Genomic DNA, 22,739 nt, shown 5'->3' with positions numbered 1-22,739 from the left:
TGATATTCACTTGTCCCTTCATTCATTCAATTAATGTCAGGCATGAAGAATGCCTGGAGACTGGTGGGTGGCAGCAGGTGACCAGTCAAGAGAGAATAGCAGCTACATGTATAGGTGAGAAATGCTGGTGGCTTAGATTAGAGTGGTGGCAGTGAAGATAGAGAGGAGTAGGTAGATTTGACTGATATTTAGGTCAAAGCTTGAAAGTGTATAAGGGATGGGAAAGTGCGAGGTATCAAGGCTGATTCCTAGGTTTCTGGCTGAGATACTGAAAGATTAATGCTGCGCTTCACAGAGATAAGGAATTAAGAAGAGTGAGTTGTTGGAAAGAAGATCATGAGCTCAGTTTTAGATACTTGGAGTTTAAGGTGACTTTGGGATATCCAGATGGCAATGTCTAGGAGGTAGTTTGATACAAAATGTCTGAATGTCAACAAGAGAAATCTAGGCTGGAAATAAAGATCTGAGAGTTATCAACATGCAATTGGTAATTGAAGTCAGGGAAGAATAGGAGAGTTCTTTGGGAGGCTGAATTCCATCTTCTGTTGTATTGGTTAAGATATAATTGGTATCTTATTTGGTTGATACCTATCTATATCTATACCTACCTATATCTATTTTACACTTAAATCTATTCTACACTTAAATCTAGAACCAATCTAGAACTTATCTGTTGTTTTGATCTCAAGTGTTTTGATTGTTTTGAACTCAAGCTAGATTAAATTACAAAAAGGAAATTGGTGAAATGTCCATCAATAATTGCTGCAGGGACTTCCCTCATGGCTCAGCAGCTAAGAATCTGCCTGCCAGTGCAGGCAACATAGGTTAGATCCCTGATCCAGGAAGATCCCACATACCATGGGGCTACACATGTCCATGCACCACAACTACTGAGCCTGCCCATTCTAGAACCTTCAAGCTCCAACTACTAAAGCCCATGTGCCTAGAGCCTGTGTTCCACAAAAAGAGAAGCCACCACAGTGAGAAACCCACAGGCCCCAAGGAAGAGTAGCCCCTGTTTGCTGCACTTGGAGAAAGCCCATGCAGTAATGAAGACCCAGAGCAGCCAAAAGTAAATACATATTAAAAAAAAAAAATAATTGCTGCAGGCAAGGCTTGATTCAGTGGCTCAAATAATGGAACTTAGATCCAGTCTTTTCTAATTTTTCCAAAGCACTTCCTAGGAATTAGCTTAATTCTTGACAGGCCCTCTCCTTCCCCATGTGATACTGTTGGGGAAGTTCTCTGCCAGGACACCACGGTTACCTTGCGTACATTCATTCACATAGAGCACACTGGCAAAAATTTGAACAGCTTATCTAAGTCTTGGCAGAATGCTTAGTGATCCTTCCAGAACATGAGAGAGTGGAAGGCTTGTAAGGTTATGAGAGCATCTTCCACTTGCCTCCCTATTTCCCATGGGAGGCTGCCCTGAGACAGTTTTCTTATTGCTTCCCAGGTTCTGATGAGCTGTGGGACTTTCTTCCCTACTCTACTCAGAATGGAGTTGCAGAATATAAAACCTGCTAATTGCGCTCCAGAATTGGCTCCTCAGCAATAGGGTACCCTACATTCACGTTGCAATTGTTCAGCCTCTTTTGTTTCAGTGTCATCCTTTTTGGTGTGTGGAGCAAGGGTCATGGAAACCTGGCTTATTCTTCTTGCTGACTATGTAAGTAACAAACATTCAACTGAAAACTGGGTTCGTTGTATCTTGACCAGTCAGATAGAATCAGTCAGGCCTTAGTCGTGGCCTTACCTTATTTTATCTTAGGCTACCAGCTGCTCCTGGGTCTGGGTGCTTCTAAGCTCAAACTCTGCAGAAAAGAAAAGGCCATTGCCCAAATGACTCAATCCAAGATTCCAGAACTGAGTCTTGTTGACTCTGACTGACCTGACTTGGGTCATGTACTCATGCCTGCACCAATTACTGTGGCTAGGGATGTGGGATGTATTGGTTAGTTAAAGCCATTTAGGTCCCATTCTTGAAAATGGGGGTGAGGTCAATCTTACTCAGATCACATGGCTGAAAATTCAGGGTCTTGTTTGGAAAAGGGAAAGAAAGAATGAATTCTAGAAAGCAGTAAACAAAGCCCACTATACCCATCTTCTTTCCCAGAGCAGCAGTGTGTACTTGGGGGGAGGGCATGAAGGGTCTGGATGCATAATTGGGGGAGGGATGGCTCCTTTAAGGAGGGAGAAAGGTTCAGAGAGAAGAGGCTGGGGGAAGCAAAGTCAATTTAAGCCTTTGGAGGCCTAGTTTATAACTTGGTCTTCCTAACAGGATGACTTTTGCAATGGTGGGCATTTGTGGTAGGGGACAGGAAGGAAATTGAGAAGTCTTGAGGTACCAGGTACAAGAAATTTGTCCTCAGGGCACTATGTAAGACCAGATCTCTGGTTCCTTTTGGGCCTTTATAATACTTGGCTCCAAGGGTTGAGGAGGGAACAGGTATGGATTTCCCAAGGGGCTTCACTAGAGACCCAGCCCAGGAACAAGAGGCAGCTAGTATAGGAGACCGATGTTGAGAACCCTGATTTCTGGGCCCAGTATCACCACTGACTCGGTGTGCAATAGTTTGGAGAGTCATGAATTTCCTTGCCTGGCTGGTTACCATGTCACATAATGGCAGCTACTCATCAGGCAGCCAGGGAGGGGAAAAGCTTTCAGTTGAGTTTGCTATATATGTGTGTGTGTGTGTGTGTGTGTGTGTGTGTAGGGGCTATTTGTTGTGCTTGTGGACTTCTCTGTTGCAATGCACACGCTCTAGAGCTAGAGGGCTCAGTAGTTGCCGCATACAGGCATAGCTGCCCCTTGGCATGTGGGATCTTAGTTCTCTGACCAGGGATCAAACCCACATCCCCTGCATTGGAAGGTGGATTCTTAACCACTGGACCACTAGGGAAGTCCTCCTTCAGTTTCAGTTGTGTTTATAGATTTAGAGATTTTATCTACCACCAGGGAAGTCCCTACAAAGGCCATTTAACTCTTACCTGTTCCTCTAGTCATTTCACTCCTACACTGGCCTCCCTCATTGCAAGCACATTGTAACCTTAGTCCCCTTTTCTCCATACACACAACTCACCATTGCCAGTTCTTTACAGCAAGAACTCCTTCTGATCCTTTAGGTCTCAGCTTAAATATCACCTCCTCAGACAGGCTTTCCTTAACGACCCAGTTCAGTCTATAGTATGTCCTCTGCTTTTCATCATCGATCCAGATCTGTTGCCCTCATTAATCTAATTATAACCTCTAATTATTTTATTTGTCTTAATGCTCCTATTCTTTATGACTTCCTGCTAGACTAAAAACTCCAGCATGGGAGGGACAGAGCCTGTTTCTCAGCAGCATTATTAGTGGATTTGTTGTTGTTGTTTAATCACTCAGTCATGTCTGACTCTGTGACCCCATGGACTGAAGCCTGCCAGGCTTCTTTGTCCCATGAGACTTCCCAGGCAAGGATACTGGAATGGGTTGCCATTTCCTGCTCCAGGGGATCTTCCTGACCCAGGGATCAAACCCAATCTCCTGTAAGTCTCCTGCATTGCAGGCAGATTCTTTACTGCTGAGCCACTGGGGAAACCCTTATAGGTGGATATTTGCTCCTTTTCCCCCCTATCCAGCATCCAATCACCATTTGTGTTGTTGTTGAAGAAAAGTTATGACAAACCTGGGCAGCATATTAAAAAGCAGAGACATACTTTGCCAACAAAGGTCCATCTAGTCAAAGCTATGGTTTTTCCAGTAATCACATATGGATGTGAGAGCTGGACTATAAAGAAAGCTGAGTGCCAAAGAATTGATGCTTTTGAACTGTGGTGTTGGAGAAGACTCTTGAGAGTCCCTTGGACAGCAAGGAGATCCAACCAGTCCATCCTAAAGGAAATTAGTTGTGAATATTCACTGGAAGGACTGATGCTGAAGCTGAAACTCCAATACTTAGGCCACCTGATTGGAAGAACTGACTCATTGAAAAAGACCCCAATGCTGGGAAAGATTGAAGGCAGGAGGTGAAGGGGACAACAGAGGATGAGATGGTTGGATGGCATCACCAACTCAATGGACATGAGTTTGAGTAAACTCCGGGAGGTGGCAGTGGACAGGGAGGAGTTATGTCCGACTCTTTGTGACCCCATGGACTGCAGCACATCCTGTCCTTCACTATTTCCCACAGTTTGCTCAAACTCACGTCCAGTGAGTCAGTGATGCCATCCAACTATCTCATGCTCTGTTGCCCCCTTTTCCTTCTGCCCTCAATCTTTCCCAGTGTCAGGGTCTTTTCCAATGAATCAGCTCTTTGCATCAGGTAGCCAAAGTATTATAGCTTTAGTTTCAGCATCAGTCCTTCCAGTGAATATTCAGGGTTAGTTTTCCATTGGGATAGACTGGTTTGATCTCCTTGCTGTCCAAGGGACTCTCAAGAGTCTTCTCCAGCACCACAGTTCAAAAGCATCAATTCTTCAGTGCTCAGCCTTCTTTATGGTCCAACTCTCACATCTGCACACGACCACAGGAAAAACCATAGATTTGATTATAGGTTACCTTTGTTAGCAATCACCTTTTACCTTCACCCAAAAGATTTCACTGAATTGCCTTCAGGACGTACTGTCCTAAGGCACATATAATCAAGTCATGATCTGTATTCCCACAGATTCTTTTCTCTTGCTGCCCTACACACAGCCAAGATGTAGGTACAGGACCTAATCTCAGTTAATCCCCCACTCTGTCCAAGAACTTTGGCCTTCTTTTTTTTTTTTTTTTTGGCTGCCCTGGGTCTTTGTTGCATTGGCTCTTCATTGAGACTCTCAGGCTCAGTAGCTGTGGCATGTGGGATCTTAGTTTCTGAGCCAGGGATCGAACTCGAGTCTTCTGCATTAGAAGGCAGATTCTTACTGGGGAGGTCCCAGAATTGTGAATCTTGAATGGCACAATGCAAGGTCATTAAAAACTGGTTGAAGTTCACTCATTTCAGTGGTGGTACCTGGTAGTCTTGACAGCTACCCAGGCTCTGTGTTGCTGCCTACTTGAGTCCTGATATTCCAAGTCTGGTTCTCTAGGCTTCTCTTTGGTCCTGTTGCGCTCTCTCACAGCCTCCTAGTTAATTTCCTTTAGGTTAAAGATGGTCAGAGTCAGTTTGCTATTGGGAGTACAAAAAAATATGGACCTGATAGATTGTAATTCCATAGCCTAGTGCAGGATCTGGCAATGGTGAGTATTTAGTAAGTGTTAAAGAAAAAGCTACCTAGGTATACAGATTAAGGCTGATGACTCAGAGCCTCAGTTCCTTCTTCTCTAGGCAACCCACACATCATCTAGGATCTCAGGAAAGAAATCACCTTGTTTGTTCCTTTATTATTTCCCTCCTTTCAATTCTCTACCCTTCCTTCTCAGCTACAGCAACAATACAACCCAACCTAATTCAACCCAAATTCCTCTCATTTTCTCAGGCATAGCAGCTTAACCACAACATCTGAATCATGGTTCTGACACTTATTAGCTGTGTGACCCCAAACAAACTACGAAATCTCTTCTTGTCTTAGTTTCCTCATCCACATGTGGTGATTGGGATATTACAGAACCTGTAGTGTATGTGTGTGTGTATGTATTTGTTTAAATACCACGTGTTAGATACCACGTGGCTCGGTGGAAAAAAGAATCTACCTGCCAAGCAGGAGACACGAATTTCATCCCTGAGTCAGGAAGATCCCCTGGAGAAGAGAATGGCAACCTTCTGGAATACTTCAGTATTCTCGCCTGGAAAATCCCTTGGACAGAGGAACCTGGCTGGCTACAGTCCTTAGGGGTTGCAAAGAGTCAAACATGACTGAGCACACATGCACATATTGTAAATGACATGCAAATCACTTAAAATAATACTTAGCACACGATAAGCACTAAATGTGCTGTGCTAAGTCATTTCAATCATGCCTGACTTTTTTCGACCCTATGGACTGAAGCCTGCTGGGCTCCTCTGTCCATGGGATTTTCCAGGCAAGAATACTGGAGTGGGTTGCCATGTCCTCCTCCAGGGGATCTTCCTGACCCAGGGATTGAACCTACGACTCTTATGTCTCCTGCATCAGCAGGTAAGTTTTTCACCACTAGCGTCACCTGGGAAGCCAAAGCACTAGATGCTTGCTATTGTTACTATTTTCATCTTTTTTTTACATAAAGTACTGGAAACCTATGCCTTCAGGGTAATGTTTTCTAATGTATGGCTTCTGAACCACCAGAATCAGGATAATCTGGAGAGATTAATATTGCAGGTCCCTGGGTTCCACCCCAGACCTAGTGAATCACAGTTTCTAGGGCAGAAATAAGAAATTTACGTTAAAAAAAATACATCTCCCAAGTGATTTTGATGCTTTGTCAGTTTAAGATATTGAGACATAATACACATGATATAAAATTCACCCAATTAATGTACTAGTTCAGTGGTTTTTGGTACATTCAGAGTTGTACCACCATTCCCACAGACTAATTTTAGAACATTTCATCACTCTAAAAAGAAATCCTGGGACTTCCCTGGTGGTTCAGTGGCTAAGACTCCATGCTCCCAACACAGGGGTCCTGGGTTTGATTTACTAGTTGGGGAACTAGATTCCACACGCTGCAACTAGGAGTTTGCATGCTGCAACTAAGGATCTTGCATGCCACAACTAAGACCAGGCACATCTATATAAATAAACAATAAAAAGAAAGAAATCCTGTACCATAAGCAGTCATTTCCCATTCCTCACCCTTCCAACCACCCCAGCCCTAGGCAAGTACTTTTCATCTCTATAGATCTGCCTCTACAGGGTTGTTGTTCAGTCCCTAAGTCGTGTCTGACTCTTTGCAACCCTATGGACTGTAGCACGCCAGGCTTCCCTGTCCTTCACTATCTCCCGGAGTTTGCTCAGGTTCATGTCCACTGAGCCAGTGATGCTATCTAACCATCCCATTCTCTGCTGCCTCCTTCTCCTATTGCCTTCAATTTTTCCCAGTGTCAGGGTCTTATCCAGAGCTGGCTCTTCTTATCAGGTGGCCAAAGTTTTGGAGCTTCAGCATCAGTTCTTCTGATGAATATTCAGGGTTGATTTTCTCTAGGATTGACTAGTTTGATCTCCTTACAGTCCAAGGGACTCTCAAGAGTCTTCTCCAGCACTTCAGCTCAAAAGTATCAATTCTTCTGTGCTCAGCTTTATGATCCAGCTCTCACATGGATCCAGCTCGTACATGACTACTAGAAAGACCATAACTTTGACAATACGGACGTTTATTGGCAATGTGATGTCTCTGCTTTTTAATAGGGGTGTCTGGGTTTGTCATAGCTTTCCTTCCAAGGAGCAAGCATCTTTTAGTTTCACGGCTGCAGTCACTGCCTCTACAGAGAGATTCACATAAATATCTGATCTTTTGTGACTGGCTTGTTTCACTTAGCATAATATTTTGGTTTTTGTTTGCTTATTTTTTATATTAGTTTATGTATCTGGCTGCACTTAGTTGGGGCACTCAGGTTCGTTGCAGCATGGGGGATCTTTGGTTTTGGCTTGTCGGTTCTAGCTCCCTGACCGGGCACCCTGCTTTGGGAGCACGAAGTCTTAGCCACTGGACCATGAGGGAAGTCCCTAGCATAATGTTTTTAAGTTTCATTCATATTGTAGCATGTAACAGTACTTCATTATTATTATTATTATTTTCTCAATTATAGTCCATTGTATAGATTAGTGATCTTGTTTTTCTATCCATGGGAAAACAAAATTTCAGGGTTGATAATTGGGTTGTTTCCACTTTTGGGCTATTATATGTAATAGCTATGAATAAACTATGAATATTTGTGCACAAGTTTCTGTGTGGACATACATTTAATTTCTCTTGGACATATAGCTAGGGGTTGAATTGATGGGTCATATAGCTAAGCTATTTAAAAATCCTAAAATATGATGCTGTTAAATTGTTGCACTCAATATTTCAGCAAATTTGGAAAACTCAGCAGTGGCCACTGGAAAAGGACTGGAAAAGTTGTTTTCATTCCAGTCCCAAAGAAAGGCAATGCCAAAGAATGTTCAAACTATCATACAATTATGCTCATTTCACATACTAGCAATGTAGTGATCAAAATACTTCAAGCTAGGCTTCAGCAGTATGTGAACTGAGAACTTCCAGATGTACAAGATGGATTTAGAAAAGGCAGAGGAATGAGAGATCAAATTGCCAACATTCGTTAGATCATAGGAAAGCAAGAGAATTCCAGAAAAAAGTCTACTTCTGCTTCTTTGACTACACTAAAGCCTTTGACTGTGGATTACAAACTTCCGAGGTGGCGTTAGTGATAAAAAAAAAAAACCCGCCTGCCAATGCAGGAAACATAACAGATCTGGGTCTGATCCTTGGGTCGGGAAGATCCTCTGGAGGAGGAAATGGCAATCCACTCTAGTATGCCTGCCTGGAGAATTCTGACAATATTCCTGCCTGGAGAATGGACAGTCCATATGTCCAATGGACATGTCCGTGAAGAGTCGGACACGACTGAAGCAAATTAGCATGCATGCGGAAAATTCTTAAAGGGATGGGAATACCAGATCACCTTAATTGTCTCCTGATAAACCTTTATGCAGGTAAAGAAACAACAATCAGAACTGGACATGGAACAACAGACTGGTTCAAAATTGAGAAAGCAATATGTCAAGGCTGTATATCACCACCCTGCTTCTCTAACTTATATTCAGAATACATCTATGAAATGCTGAGCTGGATGAATCACAAGCTGGAATCAAAATTGCTGGGAGAGATATCAACCACCTCAGGTATGCAGAATGACACCACTCTAATGGCAGAAAGTGAAGAAGAACTAAAGAGCCTCTTGATGCGGGTGAAAGAAGAGAGTGAAAAAGCTGGCTTAAACTCAGCATTCAGAAAACTAAGATCATGGCATCTGGACCCATCATTTCATGGCAAATAGATGTGGGGAAAGGTGAAATAACAATAGATTTTGTTTTCTTGGGATCCAAAATCACTGTGGATGGTGAATGTAGTCATCAAATTAAAAAACGCTTGCTCCTTGAAAGAAAAGCTATGACAAACTTAGATAGTGTATTAAAAAGCAGAGACTTCACTTTGACATCTAAGGTTTCATGTAGTCAAAGCTATGGTTTTTCCAGTAGTCATGTAAGGATGAGACATCTGGACAATAAAAAAGGTTGAGTACTGAAGAATTAATGCCTTCGAACTGTGGTGCTGGAGAAGACTCTTGAGAGTCCCTTGGACTGCAAGGAGATCAAACTAGTCCATCCTAAAGGAAATCAACCCTGAATATTTATCGGAAGGACTGATGACGAAGCTTAAGCTCCAATACTTTGGCCACCTGATGTGAACAGTGGACTCATTGGAAAAGACCCTGATGCTGGGAAAGACTGAGGGCAGGAGGAGATGTCAGGGTGGCATCATTGACCCAATGGACATGAGTTGGAGTAAACTCCCAGAGAAAACAAAGACAGGCATGCTTCAGTCCATGGGGTAACAGAGTTGGAGGGAATTTAGGGACTGAACAACAACAAACTGTAGAATAAATAAATGAACACACACTTAATACTCTTTAAAAACATAAAACTGTGGAAAATTCTTCAAGAGATGGGAATACCAGACCACCTTACCTGCCTCCTGAGAAATCTGTATGCAGGTTGAGAAGCAACAGCTAGAATTGGACATGTAACAACAGACTGGTTTCAAATCAGGACAGGAGTATGTCAAGGCTGTATATTGTCACCCTGCTTGTTTAACTTCTATGCAGAGTACATCATTTGAAATGCCAGGCTGGATGAAGCACAAGCTGGAATCAAGATTGCTGGGAGAAATAGCAATAACCTCAGATATGAGATGATACCACTCTTATGGCAGAAAGTGAAGAACTAAAGAGCCTCTTGATGAAAGTGAAAGAGAGTGAAAAAACTGGCTTAAAACTTAACATTCAGAAAACTAAGATCATGGCACCCGGTCCCATCACTTCATGGCAAATAAATGGGGAAACAATGGAAACAGTGACTGACTTTATTTTGGGGGGCTCTAGAATCACTACAGGTGGTGACTGCAGCCATGAAATTAAGATGCTTGCTCCCTGGAAGAAATGTTATGATCAACCTAGACAGCATATTAAAAAGCAGAGACAGTACTTTGCCAACAAAGGTCCATCTAGTCAAAGCTATGGTTTTTCCAGCAGTCATGTATGGATGTGAGAGTTGGACTATAAAGAAAGCTGAGTGCCAAAGAATTGATGCTTTTGAACTGTGGTGTTGGAGAAGGCTCTTGAGGGTTCCTTGGACTGCAAGGAGATCCAACCAGTCCATCCTAAAGGAAACAGTCCTGAATGTTCATTGGAAGGACTGATGCTGAAGCTTAAACTCCAATACTTTGGCCACCTGATGCGAAGAACTGACTCATTGGAAAAGACCCTAATGCTGGGAAGACTGAAGGCAGGAGGAGAAGGGGACGACAGAGGATGAGATGGTTGGATGGCATCACCGACTCAATGGACATGAGTTTGAGTAAACTCCTGGAGTCGGGGATGGTCAGGGAGGCCTGGCTTGCTGGAGTCCATGGAGTCGCAAAGAGTCTGACACGACTAAGCGACTGAACTTACTGAAAAGCATAAAAAAGAAAAATTTAAGCATTAAAAACATAGACATGAGTGAAACAAACGTCTTTTAAATCTCGTTCACAATCCTAGGAGGACAATTGCCTTCATTTGTCTTCTTCCAGGAGCATTTCGTTCCCTGGGCGCTTTACAGTTCACCTGCTACCGTCTGAGACGTCGCCCAACCCTTTGAGGCGAGCTTGCGACGCCCTGCTTGCCGTCGTCCCGCCCCCATTTCGCCGCACGGCTTCCTGGGAGTGGTAGTCCCCAGTCTGGCCGCTCCGGCGATAGTAGCGAGGTGCGCCGGTCCGCGGAACTACAGGGGGCGGTGCGCAGGTCCAGGCTCTTTCGACTCGCCTTTCCCTCCCCGCCTGCGCGCCCGCCCCAGCTATCATGGCGGCTCCCTTGGCCCTGGTGCTGGTGGTGGCCGTGACCGTGCGGGCGGCCTTGTTCCGCTCCAGTCTGGCCGAGTTCATCTCGGAGCGGGTGGAGGTGGTGTCCCCACTGAGCTCTTGGAAGAGAGGTGAGGCCACCGACTCGAGTAGGCGGTCACGTACCGCCTGTGCGCTCCTGGCCTCTGTGAATGGAAGGCGGGGGCATTGGTCGCAAGCTCAAGATTCTGAGGGAACTGACCCACTCAAGCGTACTTAGAGAAGGCGGGAGAGCGGGGCTGTTGGGAGGAGGGAGCGTGGGGCAGTGGTGAGGTTGGAGCCCTACAGGCCGGTCACCTGCGGGGTGGAGATCTGAGGGGGTGTGTCCCACACGGGTTTTGAGCTGAGAGGCGTGATCTGAGGAAGGGTCAGGATGAGGGAAGTGCCTGCTGGCTGGAGTGGGATTTGGCGGGAGATTCGCACATGATGTTCCCTGGGGTGTGGGGTGGTGTGTGAGGGGAGCCCCAGTGCGGGGGCCAATCCTGCCTAAGCGAGGGAAGGGTGTGAGTGAGTGTGCTTAGAAACCTATTCTCCGTCTGGGACTTGCAGTGCAGTTTTTCCTACTGTGTCTTCTTAGGCCTTGCAGTTCTTCATCAAACATTGTTTTATACTAAAGGGACAGAATTTGGGCCAAAGGATCTACAGGCTAATGGGAGAGTAGATAATTATAATCATTTGTGGAAAGTGTACTTCCTGTGTACATCCAGTTCCTTCCTTGGAGTTTTGATCTTGAAGAAAGCGTCCCCTCCTTTTCCAGTTTCTTAAGGCTATGGAATTTGAGCTAACTCTTGAAGGATGCAGAGTTTGGAAAGGGAGATTAGAGAAAGGGAAATTCCAGGTAGAAGATAAACAGGATCAAGAAATGTTGAAAGACCTGAACGTATCCGAAGTAGGGGAGTAATGGGATGGGGGTGAGGTTAGGGCCAGAGTTTGAAGATTTTCTAAAAAACTTTCTTCCTAAAGTATAATAAACTTAGAGCTCCAGGAATTTGTTACAAACTGTCTACATCCATGTAGCCAGCACCTAGATCAACAAACAGAACAGCACCACAGAAGTCCCCTTTCATGTTCTCAAACATTAAATGCTAGAGTTTTAATATTATCCCATAGCTTCCGTGGTGACTCAGATGGTAAGGAATCCACCTGCAATGCAGGAGACCCAGATTCGATCCCTGGTTCAGGAAGATCCCCTGGAAAAGGGAATGGCAATGCACTCCATTATTCTTGCCTGGAAAATCCCATGGACTGAGGAGCCTGGCAAGCTACCGTCTATGGGGTAACAATAGTCAGACATGACTTAGCGACTGAATCACCACTACTACCCTTTACCCATCTTCTTCTCCTGCTAATATCCTACATAATCGTAGTACAGTGACCTAAACCAGAAAATTAACAGTGATACAATACCATTAACTAACCTACAGGATTTTTACCAGTTGTTCCACAATGTCCTTTCTCTGGTCCAAGATCCCATCATGATCCCATATTGCATTGGGATCTATCCTTAGATAGATATTGCATTGTTGTCTATCCTTAGTCTCCCTATCTGGGATGCTTCCTCCTTCATGTTGTTGTTTAGTCACTCAGTTGTGTCTGACTCTTTGTGACCCCATGGACTGTAGCAGGCCAGGCTTCCCTGTCCTTCACCAACTCCTGGAGCTTGCTCAAACTCATGTCCATTGAGTCAGTGATGCCATCCAATCATCTTGTCCTCTGTCATCCCCTTCTCCTCCTGCCTTCAGTCTTTCCCAGCACCAGAGTCTTTTCCAGTGAGTTGGCCAGTTATTTTGTCTCTCAGTTTAGGTTTTCTTCATGTTTCCTCATGATGAGATTGAAGTTATGGTTTTTTTGGTAAGAACCACATTTTTGGCATAAACACCACAGAAGTTTTTTTATCTCCATCATGATAAATCATATCAGGAGGAACTTGATATTGATAATGTTAACTGGTCAGCATATTACTGGTGATATTAAGGTAGGTCACTTGAGAAAGATAGTGAATGCCAGGTTTATCCACATAAGTTTTTATTTTTCTCCTTGCAAATACTGTTTCCAGTCATATTTTCACCCACTAATTTTTAGTATCCATTATTGATACTTGGCTTTCATGATTATTACTGTGGGATCTGCCAAGTGGTGAGTATCTATTTTCATCTTTCCTCTAGATTTGACACTTAAATTCTCTATAAGGAAGAGTTTTCTCTTTTACCTATTTATTTATTCAATTATTAATAGCAAAGTGTGATTTCTAACTATAAAGTGCTTTTCTCTATCCACCCATACATATATGTATATACTTCTTAATTCATTTACATAAATATCCATTATTGAAACTTGGGGTTATTTTTAATATTTTAGTACTCTGAGCATGATAAGGAACATATTTCTTTGGACACTTGTCCAGTTATTTCCCCAGATAAACTATCCTAAGAACAATTGTTGCTGGATCAAGAGGCACACACTTAAAAATACATGTTGCTTGTAGAAAAGTTAATAATACATGTCACTCAAACAGTCAGCATGTGAGAGTGACTGCCCATTTTCCTATCTTGAGGAAACATTTCTCACAGCTTCTAATTTGTTATTTTGCTGTTTTTGCAATGGAGCAGAATATGTAGAAGTGAAACACTTGTTATTATATATTTATTTGGCAGGGGCTTGCAGAATCTTAGTTTTCTGCCCAGGGATTGAACCTGGGCCTCTGGCAGGAAAGTGCCAAGTCCATACCACCAGACTACCAGGGAATTTGCAAACAAAACCCTTTCTAGCATGGGTGGAAGTTAGAAGAAGATTGAAGGAATGTTAAGGTTTAATATAAAATTTTTTCATAATGAGTGTTGCCCCACAATGAAGAGTTGTTAAGTAGGGAAGAAGGTTCACCATCGTCTGAAATCAAGACTTAAAATCACTTGCTGGGAATGAGGTAAAAGGGGGTTAGACAAATTGGGAAGCCCTTCTTGTTCTTGGGAGTATCTAGCACTTTGGTTTATGGCCAATCTGTATATGTCTCTAAAGTAAGAGTGAACTTGGATGTCTTACTTTTCAGTGGTTGAAGGCCTCTCACTGTTGGACTTGGGAGTGTCTCCTTATTCTGGAGCAGTATTTCATGAAGTAAGTGTTTTTGCTTTCTTTTCTGGGTACTAAGAGTAGTTTATAGTCACAGATGCCAAACCTAACCTCTGTTTTGTACAAACATTTAAAAAGATCTATTTTTGAAAATCATATTTAGAAACAGCCCTTTTTTAGATGTCTTCTGCTTAAGAAGAGGGTTTCACAATTGCAGTGGAAATGATCCAGATTTAGATTATAATTTGGGCAAGCAGATGAGACTTCTGTGGAAGTTACCATTTTTGTTGGCAGATAAGTTGCAAACAGTTTGTAGTTCATGAATAGGTTATATGCTGATTGGCATGTAATTTGTTCTTTGGAACTTGCTTTCCCGTGAAAACTGTGTCAGCAGTGTTGGTTTCTTAGAAAGCCCACCAAAGCCATTTAACTCATAAAGTTAGTTCTTAAGAATAGTAAAATCACTCTTAGGTCACCATCATCTTTTATTTGGGTTACTAGAACAGCTTCCTGACAAGTCCTTCTGCATTCAGTCTTGCTCCTTTTTGTTTTATTCTGTAGTCAGAGCCATCTTCCTGAAATGTGAATCTGATTTTGTCACTGTCCTGCTTGGCACTGATTTCAGGATAAAATCTAAGCACCTTAGGATGCATACAAAGCCCTATGGGTCCTACTCACTCCATCAACTACATGTCTTGCCACTTCTTCTCCCCCCACCCCCTTTTTTTTTTTTAATTTTATGTTTTCGTCTCTGGGTCTTCATTGTTGCATGGGCTTTCTGTCTTGGTGAGCCGGGGCTACATTTGGTTGTAGCTCTCAGGGCTTTTCATTGTGATGGCTTCTTTTGCTGTGGAGCATGGGCTGTAGGCCTGAGGGCTTCAGTTGTTATAGCACTTGGGCTCAGTAGTTGTGGCTCCTGGGCTCTAGAGCACAGGGCCAATAGTTGTGGCGCACAGGCTTAGTTGCTCTGTGGCATGTGGGTCTTCCAGGACCAGGGATTGAACCCATGTCCCCTGCATTGGCATGCAAATTCCTTACCATTGAGCCGCCAGGAAAGCCCCCGCCCTTTTTTATTGGCTTGATCATTTTGACATCTTCTAATTTGGCAATTTAGTCCTTAATTTTTACAACTATCTCCCTCATACGTACTTTGAGAACAGTTTTTTGGTTCTCCTATCTAGTCTTTTTAAAGCATTCAACTTGGTTCTCATGGAGATAACAACTCTTTTGTATTCATACTTCATTATCTTTGTATTACTGTCTAATTGAACCTCAGTAACAAGAACTGCTAGCAGAAGCAGGTTAGGAAAAATTTGAGACTCTTTGAAAGTGAAAGTGAAGCCATTCAGTTGTGTCCGACTGTTTGCGACCCCATGGACTGTAGCCTACCAGACTCCTCTGTCCATGGGATTTCCCAGGCAAGAATACTGTAGTGGGTTGCCATTTCCTTCTCCAGGGGATCTTCCCGACCCAGGGATCGAACCCCGGTCTCCCACATTGTAGGCAGACACTTTTACCATCTGAGCCACCAGGGAAGTGTCTATGAGACTCTTTATGAGCACACCACTCAGAAACTGGGAGCAGAAGTGTATGGGCTTACACAAGCAAAGCCTAGCAGCCAGGAGAGCTGAGTGTGCTGTGTGCTTTGGGCAGTATGTTTTCTAGACAGAATAGGAGCCCCTGACAGAGTTCTGACGTGGTTTTATTATGCTCTAGTGCCATGTTCTCTCTTACCTATGTCTTTGCTCATGCTGTTGTCTTTTTATAGAGGGCCGTTCTTCTCTGTTTTTGTGGTTGACCATGCTGTTCAGATACTAGCTTAGGTTTTGCCTCCTCCAGGAAGCCATCCTTCATCACCTTAGACTAAGTTAGATGTTTCTTCTGTATCTTTCAAAGCATCTTGTGCTTATCCTTTTCATAACTTATATCATACTCTTAAAACTGCCTCTGTACTTGTTTTACCCATTATGATATGTGTTGCTTAGAACGTGTTCTGGCACCTTTTGGTCACTTATTCCTAGTGCCTTGCTCTGTATCTGCATATGTATTCCAACCTTCTTTCCTTCTCTCTTTCCTTTAACAAAGAGTTATTAAGTACACACCAAATGCCAGCTACCCTGCTAGATGCTAGGGGTATAAAATAAGACACAGTCCTTGGCATTATTATACTCATATTTCTGAGAGAAACAGTAAGTTAGTAAAAAGAGCAAAGAATATTGCCAAGGATAAAGAAAATAATCTCATCATGCTGAAGGGGTCAGTTTATCAAGAAGATATAACAGTCCTGATGCTTATGCACCTAATAGAGTTTCAAAGTCCATGAAGATGGGTAGAAATGCAAGGAGAAATAGACAGATCTCCAATTATAGTCTGAGATTTCAGTATCACTCTGTAAATGATTGATAGAACAAGCAGACAGTCAACAAGGATATAGAAAACTTGAACAATACACCAACGATTTTGACCTCATTGACATTTACTGGACATTCCATCCAGTAACAGCAAAACACATAATCCCTTCAAGTGTGTATTTGCAAGATAGATCATATTCTGAGTAATAAAACAGGCTCTAAATTTAAAAGGATTGACATCATACAAAGTATATTCTCTGACCACAATGGAATCAAGTGAAAAATTAATACCAGAAAGATACCTGGAAAATCCCCAAGTATTTGCAAGCTAAGTAACGTATTCTTTAATAAACCATGATCAAAGAAGAAATCAGAAGAGAAATTAATATTTTGAATGCATGAAAATGAAAACGCAGCCTATCAAAATATGTGGGCAATTTATGATGTAAAATGCCTGTACTGAAAAAGAAGAAAGGTCTCAAATCATTGACCTCAGTTTCTACCTTAAGAAACTAGAAAAAGAAGATAACTCAAAAGTAAGCAGAATAAAAGGAATAATAACGATCTGAGTGGAAACAAATGAAACAGAAAGTATGGAAAGTCACACAAATATAGTTGGTTCTTTGGGATGAACAGTAAAATAGGTGAACATTTGGGAATGGTAGATATGTTCACCATCTTGATTGTGGTAATGCTTTCATTGGTGTATACATAGGTCAGAACATGTCAAGTTGTATATGTTTTTTATACCAACTATACCTCCATAAAGCTAAATTTTTTAAAATGTGATTTCCCTTAAATGGTAACTATATATAGAAAAATAAAGCTGAGTAAAAGGATAAAGAATGGTGGTCATATATATGACTATTTTAGTGTGTTCAGGAAAGGCACTTGAGGAAGTGAGATTTGAATGAGAGATCTAAAGGAATCAAGCAAGCCATATGATGGCCCTGATTTGGGAGAGAGTTTGGCATTTGTGAGTGGCAGAGAGATGGTCGGTGTTGCTAAGGCAGAATGAGCAAAGGAGAATAATAGAGATAAGTTATAAGAATTAGGGGCCTGATGATACAGGACTTTTTGTAGACATGGTTAGGAGTTTGGATTTTCTTTCTATCTCTATATTTCCCTATCTGTCTCTGTATCTTTTCTTTTCTACTTTTATTGAGATGTAATTGACATACAACACTGTGTAAGTTTTATACAGCATAATGATTTAGCTTTTATACATCATGAAATCATGACCACAGATACAACATTAATGAAATAGAAATTTTTTTCCCTTGTGATGCAAACTCTTAGGATTTACTCTCTTAACAACTTTCGTTTATAACTACAGAGGTGCTACTTATATCATTTATTGTACATTACATCCTTAGAAAGAACTTATTTATCTTATAACTGAAAATTTGTACCTTTTGACTATCTTTATCCAGTTTTCCCTCCTAGTCTGATCTCTTTTTTGTTTCTTTTTGAAGTATATTTTACCTGCAACACTGTGTTAGTTCCTAGTATATAACATAGTGGCTCCATATTTGTATACATTTTTAAGTGCTCACCATAAGTCTAGTTGTCATTTGTCAACATACAAGGATATTCAGTTCAGTTCAGTCACTTAGTCATGTCTGATTCTTTGCGACCCCATGGACTGCAGCACGCCAGGCTTCCCTGTCCATCACCAACTCCCGGAGCTTGCTCAAGCTTATGTCCTATTGAGTCGGTGATGCTGTCCAACCATCTCATCCTCTGTCATCCCTTTCTCCTCCTGCCTTCGATCTTTCCCAGCATCAGGGTCTTTTCCAGTGAGTCAGTTCTTCACATCAGGTGGTCAAAGTATAGGAGCTTCAGCTTCAGCATCAGTCCTTCCAATAAATATTCAGGACTAATTTCCTTTAGAATTGACTGGTTTGATCTCCAAGGTACTCTCGGGAGTCTTCTCCAACACCACATTACATGATTACTAGTCATGTTCCCCATGCTATACATTTCAGACCTGTGACTCATTTATTTTTCAACTGAAAGTTTGTGCTTCTTAATCTCCCTCACCTATTTCTCTCCTCCATTACCCCTCCTCTTTATCTATCTTTTAATATAATTGTTTTATTTAATTTTTTGTTTGTTTGTTTTTAATATCCAGAGTTTGTAAGACGAGGGCCTGAGCTTCCTCCTGTATAAGACAAATTGGGATACTTCTTGTCTAATTTGGTTTCTGGGAAGACTTCATTCAAGTTCTTAATGGTTACTGATAAAATGGAACTGTGTTCTTCATCTTCTCCAGCTGTCTCCTATTCCTTAATTCTGGCCTCTGAGAGAGACAGAACTCAGCACAGTAGTTGAATCTTTTTCTTTAGCCTCCAACTGGATGGTATATTTATGCTGTGACATGGGAACCTGCAAGGAATTAAACTTCTTTCCAAAGTCATCTGCCAAGCCAGCCTTCACATTGGCCTTGTAGTAAGCCCAGTCAGAGTAGGTGGAGTCTCAGGTAGAGTAGCCAACCTGGAGGTAAGGGTCTCAATCCGGGATTTCAGGGAGGTAGCAGTGGCCTTTGGTCTTGGGGTATGATCTCCCCAAGAGCTACCCAGTTAACAGCTTCCATTGTAGACTTTCTCTGGGGGAAGCCATGTCATGATCAACCTTAAGGAAGCCTTTGTGTTGAGGAAATGAATCTTGTTGTCAACACCCAAATGAGTAAGCTTGGGAGCAGATATTTAAGCTCTTTTAGATACTGCAGCCGTAGCTGACAGCTTGGCTGCAATCTCACGAGAGACTCTGTGCCAGAACCACCCGTTAAGCCATTCCTGGATTCCTGACTCTCAGGCACTGTGTGAGATAATAAATGTGTACTGTTTTAAGCTATTAAGTTTTTGGATAATTTGTTACACAGAAATAGATAACTGAGATACCTAGAGAGTGAATTTACATAAAGAGGAATTTGAGGACATGGAGCTGTCCAGTACATCAAGGTTGGGAAGGGAAAGAGATACTAGCAAATAGAGCTGAAAGGGTGAAAAATCAAGATAATGTAGTTCACGGAAGCTAAATGCTTTAAGGAAAGAGTAAAAACTATGTCAGAACTTACTAGGTAGCTCAGTGGTATAGAATCTGCCTGCCAAGCAGGAGACTTGGGTTTGGTCCTTGGGTTGGGAATGATTCCCTGGAGAAGGAAATGGCAAACCACTCCAGTGTTCTTTCCTGCAAAATCCCATGGACAGAGGAGCCTACTGGGCTATAGTCCATGGAGTCGGAAAGAGTTGACATGACTTAGCTACTAAACAACAACAAAAACGATGTCAAATGCTATTTCAAAGTTGAGAAAATTTAGACTAAAAATTGATGATTAATTTGCCAAAATTGAGATCTTTGGCAGCAGTAATTTCAGTGGAGTATAGGGACAAGCGACTTGATGACATACATTGAGGGAAAGATATGGAAAGACAGAGTAGAGACAACCTTTTTGAGGAGTTTCACTCTAAAGCAGGGCAGAGAAATGATATGGTAGCTGGATAGAGATGTCTAGTGAAGATTTTTAAAATATGGACATCTGCATATTTGAATGCTGATGGGAAGAATTCTGTGGATAAGAAGTTGAGAATGTAAGAAAGAAGATCAAATGAGCAATGTCTTTGAGGAGGTCGGAAGGAATGGGATCCAGTTGACAGGTGGAGGATTTGGTTTTAGATAGGAAGAATGGAACTTCATCCATTGTTAATACAAGAAAAGTAGAGAGTATAAATATAGATAGAGGAAAGTGATCAAGTGGGTAGTGGGAAAATAAGGTGGTTCTCATGTAATTGCTTCTCTTTTCTCAGTGAAATAAGAAATGACCTTGTTGGCTATAAGTGAGAACTGGGGAGGGGAGTTGGAATATGCAGTTAAACTAACTACTATGTACTTGTTAGTTCATTAAGGAAACAAGCCCCCATGTTGATAGACTTTTTGAGAACAGTTTGTTCTGTTCTATTTAGTGCCATTCTAAACTATGTGAAGCATCAAAACATTTCAAAAGTAGGCCATTGGTAATATAAATTTCAGGTTGCTACCTCTTACAGACAAAGATAAATGCAAAAAAGAATCCATTAGTAGATAGTTGTAAAAGTTTAATTCTTTTAGAACTTGGAAAGGCAAAGCTGAGGCCCCTATTTTCAAAAGGAGGTAAAAAGTTGATCTCAGGTAGCTAACATATTGAGGTTTACTGTGTGCTAGGCACTATGCTGAGTACTTTGTGAATACTACCAGTTAATTGTCCCAAGAACCATGTGAAATAGGTCACTATATGTGTTTTATAGCTGAGGAAACTAATGCTCAGAGGGCAAAACAATCTGCCCAGAGTGGAAGCTGGTAGAACATTTTAAGACAAAAAACTTTGTTAGAGGCAAAGAGAATTATTTTTAATAATAAATCAACACCCAGATGATATAGTAATTCTACACTTAAATTCATCTAACTACATAGCTTCAAAATCTATAAGAGTGACATGACTAAAAGAAGAAATAGACAAATCCACAGTCATAGAGGGAGATTTTAACACATATGTCTTAGTCACTGATATAACAAACAGACCAGAAAGTCAATAAGGACATAGCCTATTTGAACAAATGCTTAACAACCAACCTAGATGTCATCCATAAAGTATCACACCAAAAAATGTTAATATGCATATTCTTTTCAATGGTGTGTGGAACACTTACCAAAATTGACCATATGATGGACCACAAAGCAAGTCACAACACATTTTAAATGATTGAAATCATTGAAAATACATAGTATTTTCTATGACTATAATAGTAAATATATTTCAAAAATATAAAAAGAAAACTTTAAAATAATTGTAAATTAAACACTATACACTTTAGTCTCAAAAAAAAAAATCTCAGTGGAAATTCGAGTATTTTAAATTGAAGGTGATAAAACAACATATCAAAATTTGTATGATACAGCTAAAGCCATAGTCAGAGGAAAGTTTATTGCTTTAAATGAATATGTGTTGACCCTTGAACAACATAGGTTGAACTGCATAGGTAGGTTCACTTATATGCAGATTTTTTTCCTAATAAATATACTGCAGTACTGCACAATCTGAGGTTGGTTAAATTTGAGAACCATGGGTATGGAGGGCCAACTGTAAAGTTACACTCAGACTTGTTACTGCATGGGAGCCAGTACCACTAACCCCCATGTTGTTGGAGGGTTGACCACGTTAGGAAGGAAGAAAATCTAAGATCAGTGATCTGGGTATCATTAGAAAAAGATAAAGCGATTATCCCCATAAAAGTTTGAAGAAAGAATTGTGTATTGTGAAGTTTAGAGATTAGTGAAGTTCAGTTCAGTCGCTCAGTCATGTCCAACTCTTTGTGACCCCATGAACCGCAGCACGCCAGGCCTCCCTGTCTATCACCAACTCCCGGAGTTTACCCAAACTCATGTCCATTGAGTCGGTGATGCCATCCAACCATCTCACCCTCTGTCGTCCCCTTTTCCTCCTGCCCTCAATCTTTCCCAGCATAAGGGTCTTTTCAAATGAGTCAGCTCTTTGCATCAGGTGGCCAAAGTATCGGAGTTTCAGCTTCAACATCAGTCCCTCCAATGAACACCCAGGACTGATCTCCCTTAGGATGGACTGGTTGGATCTCCTTGCAGTCCAAGGGACTCTCAAGAGTCTTCTCCAACACCACAGTTCAAAAGCATCAATTCTTTGGCACTCAGCTTTCTTTATAGTCCAACTCTCACATCCATACATGACTACTGGAAAAACCATAGCTTTGACTAGATGGACCTTTGTTGGCAAAGTAATGTCTCTGCTTTTTAATATGCTGTCTAGGTTGGTCATAGCTTTTCTTCCAAGGAGCAAGCGTCTTTTAATTTCACGGCTGCAGTCACCATCTGCAGTGATTTGGAGCCAAACAAAGAAAGTCAGCCTCTGTTTCCACTGTTTCCCCATCTATTTGCCATGAAGTGATGGGACCAGATGCCATGATCTTAGTTTTCTGAATGTTGAGCTTTAAGCCAACTTTCCACTCTCCTCTTTCACTTTCATCAAGAGGCTCTTTAGTTCTTCTTTGCTTTCTGCCATAAGAGTGGTGTTATCTGCATATCTCAGGTTATTGATATTTCTCCCGGCAGCCTTGATTCCAGCTTGTGCTTCATCCAGCCCAGCGTTTCTCATGATATACTCTGCATCTAAGTTAAATAAGCAGGGTGACAATATACAGCCTTGACATACTCTTTTTCCTATTTGGAGCCAGTCTATTGTTCCATGTCCAGTTCTAACTGTTGCTTCC

The 22,739-nt window shown here is 41.7% G+C and overlaps 1 protein-coding gene across 1 annotated transcript in view; it reads left to right on the top strand.

Moving 5' to 3' along the window:
* Nucleotides 1-10,810: 10,810 nt before the first annotated feature.
* Nucleotides 10,811-22,739, top strand: part of PIGU (phosphatidylinositol glycan anchor biosynthesis class U) — a 96,931-nt gene continuing 85,002 nt past the window's right edge. The window contains exons 1-2 of the mRNA XM_043883600.1: nucleotides 10,811-11,136; nucleotides 14,091-14,155. Coding sequence (XP_043739535.1) covers nucleotides 11,007-11,136; nucleotides 14,091-14,155 — 195 coding nt within the window. The 5' untranslated portion in view covers nucleotides 10,811-11,006. The remainder of the gene's footprint in view (nucleotides 11,137-14,090; nucleotides 14,156-22,739) is intronic.

Source organism: Cervus elaphus, chromosome 23 (assembly GCF_910594005.1).
Source record: "Cervus elaphus chromosome 23, mCerEla1.1, whole genome shotgun sequence".
NCBI classification, from domain to species: domain Eukaryota; kingdom Metazoa; phylum Chordata; class Mammalia; order Artiodactyla; family Cervidae; genus Cervus; species Cervus elaphus.
Note: the sequence above shows the minus strand (reverse complement) of the source record. Positions and strands in the feature narration are given on the sequence as shown.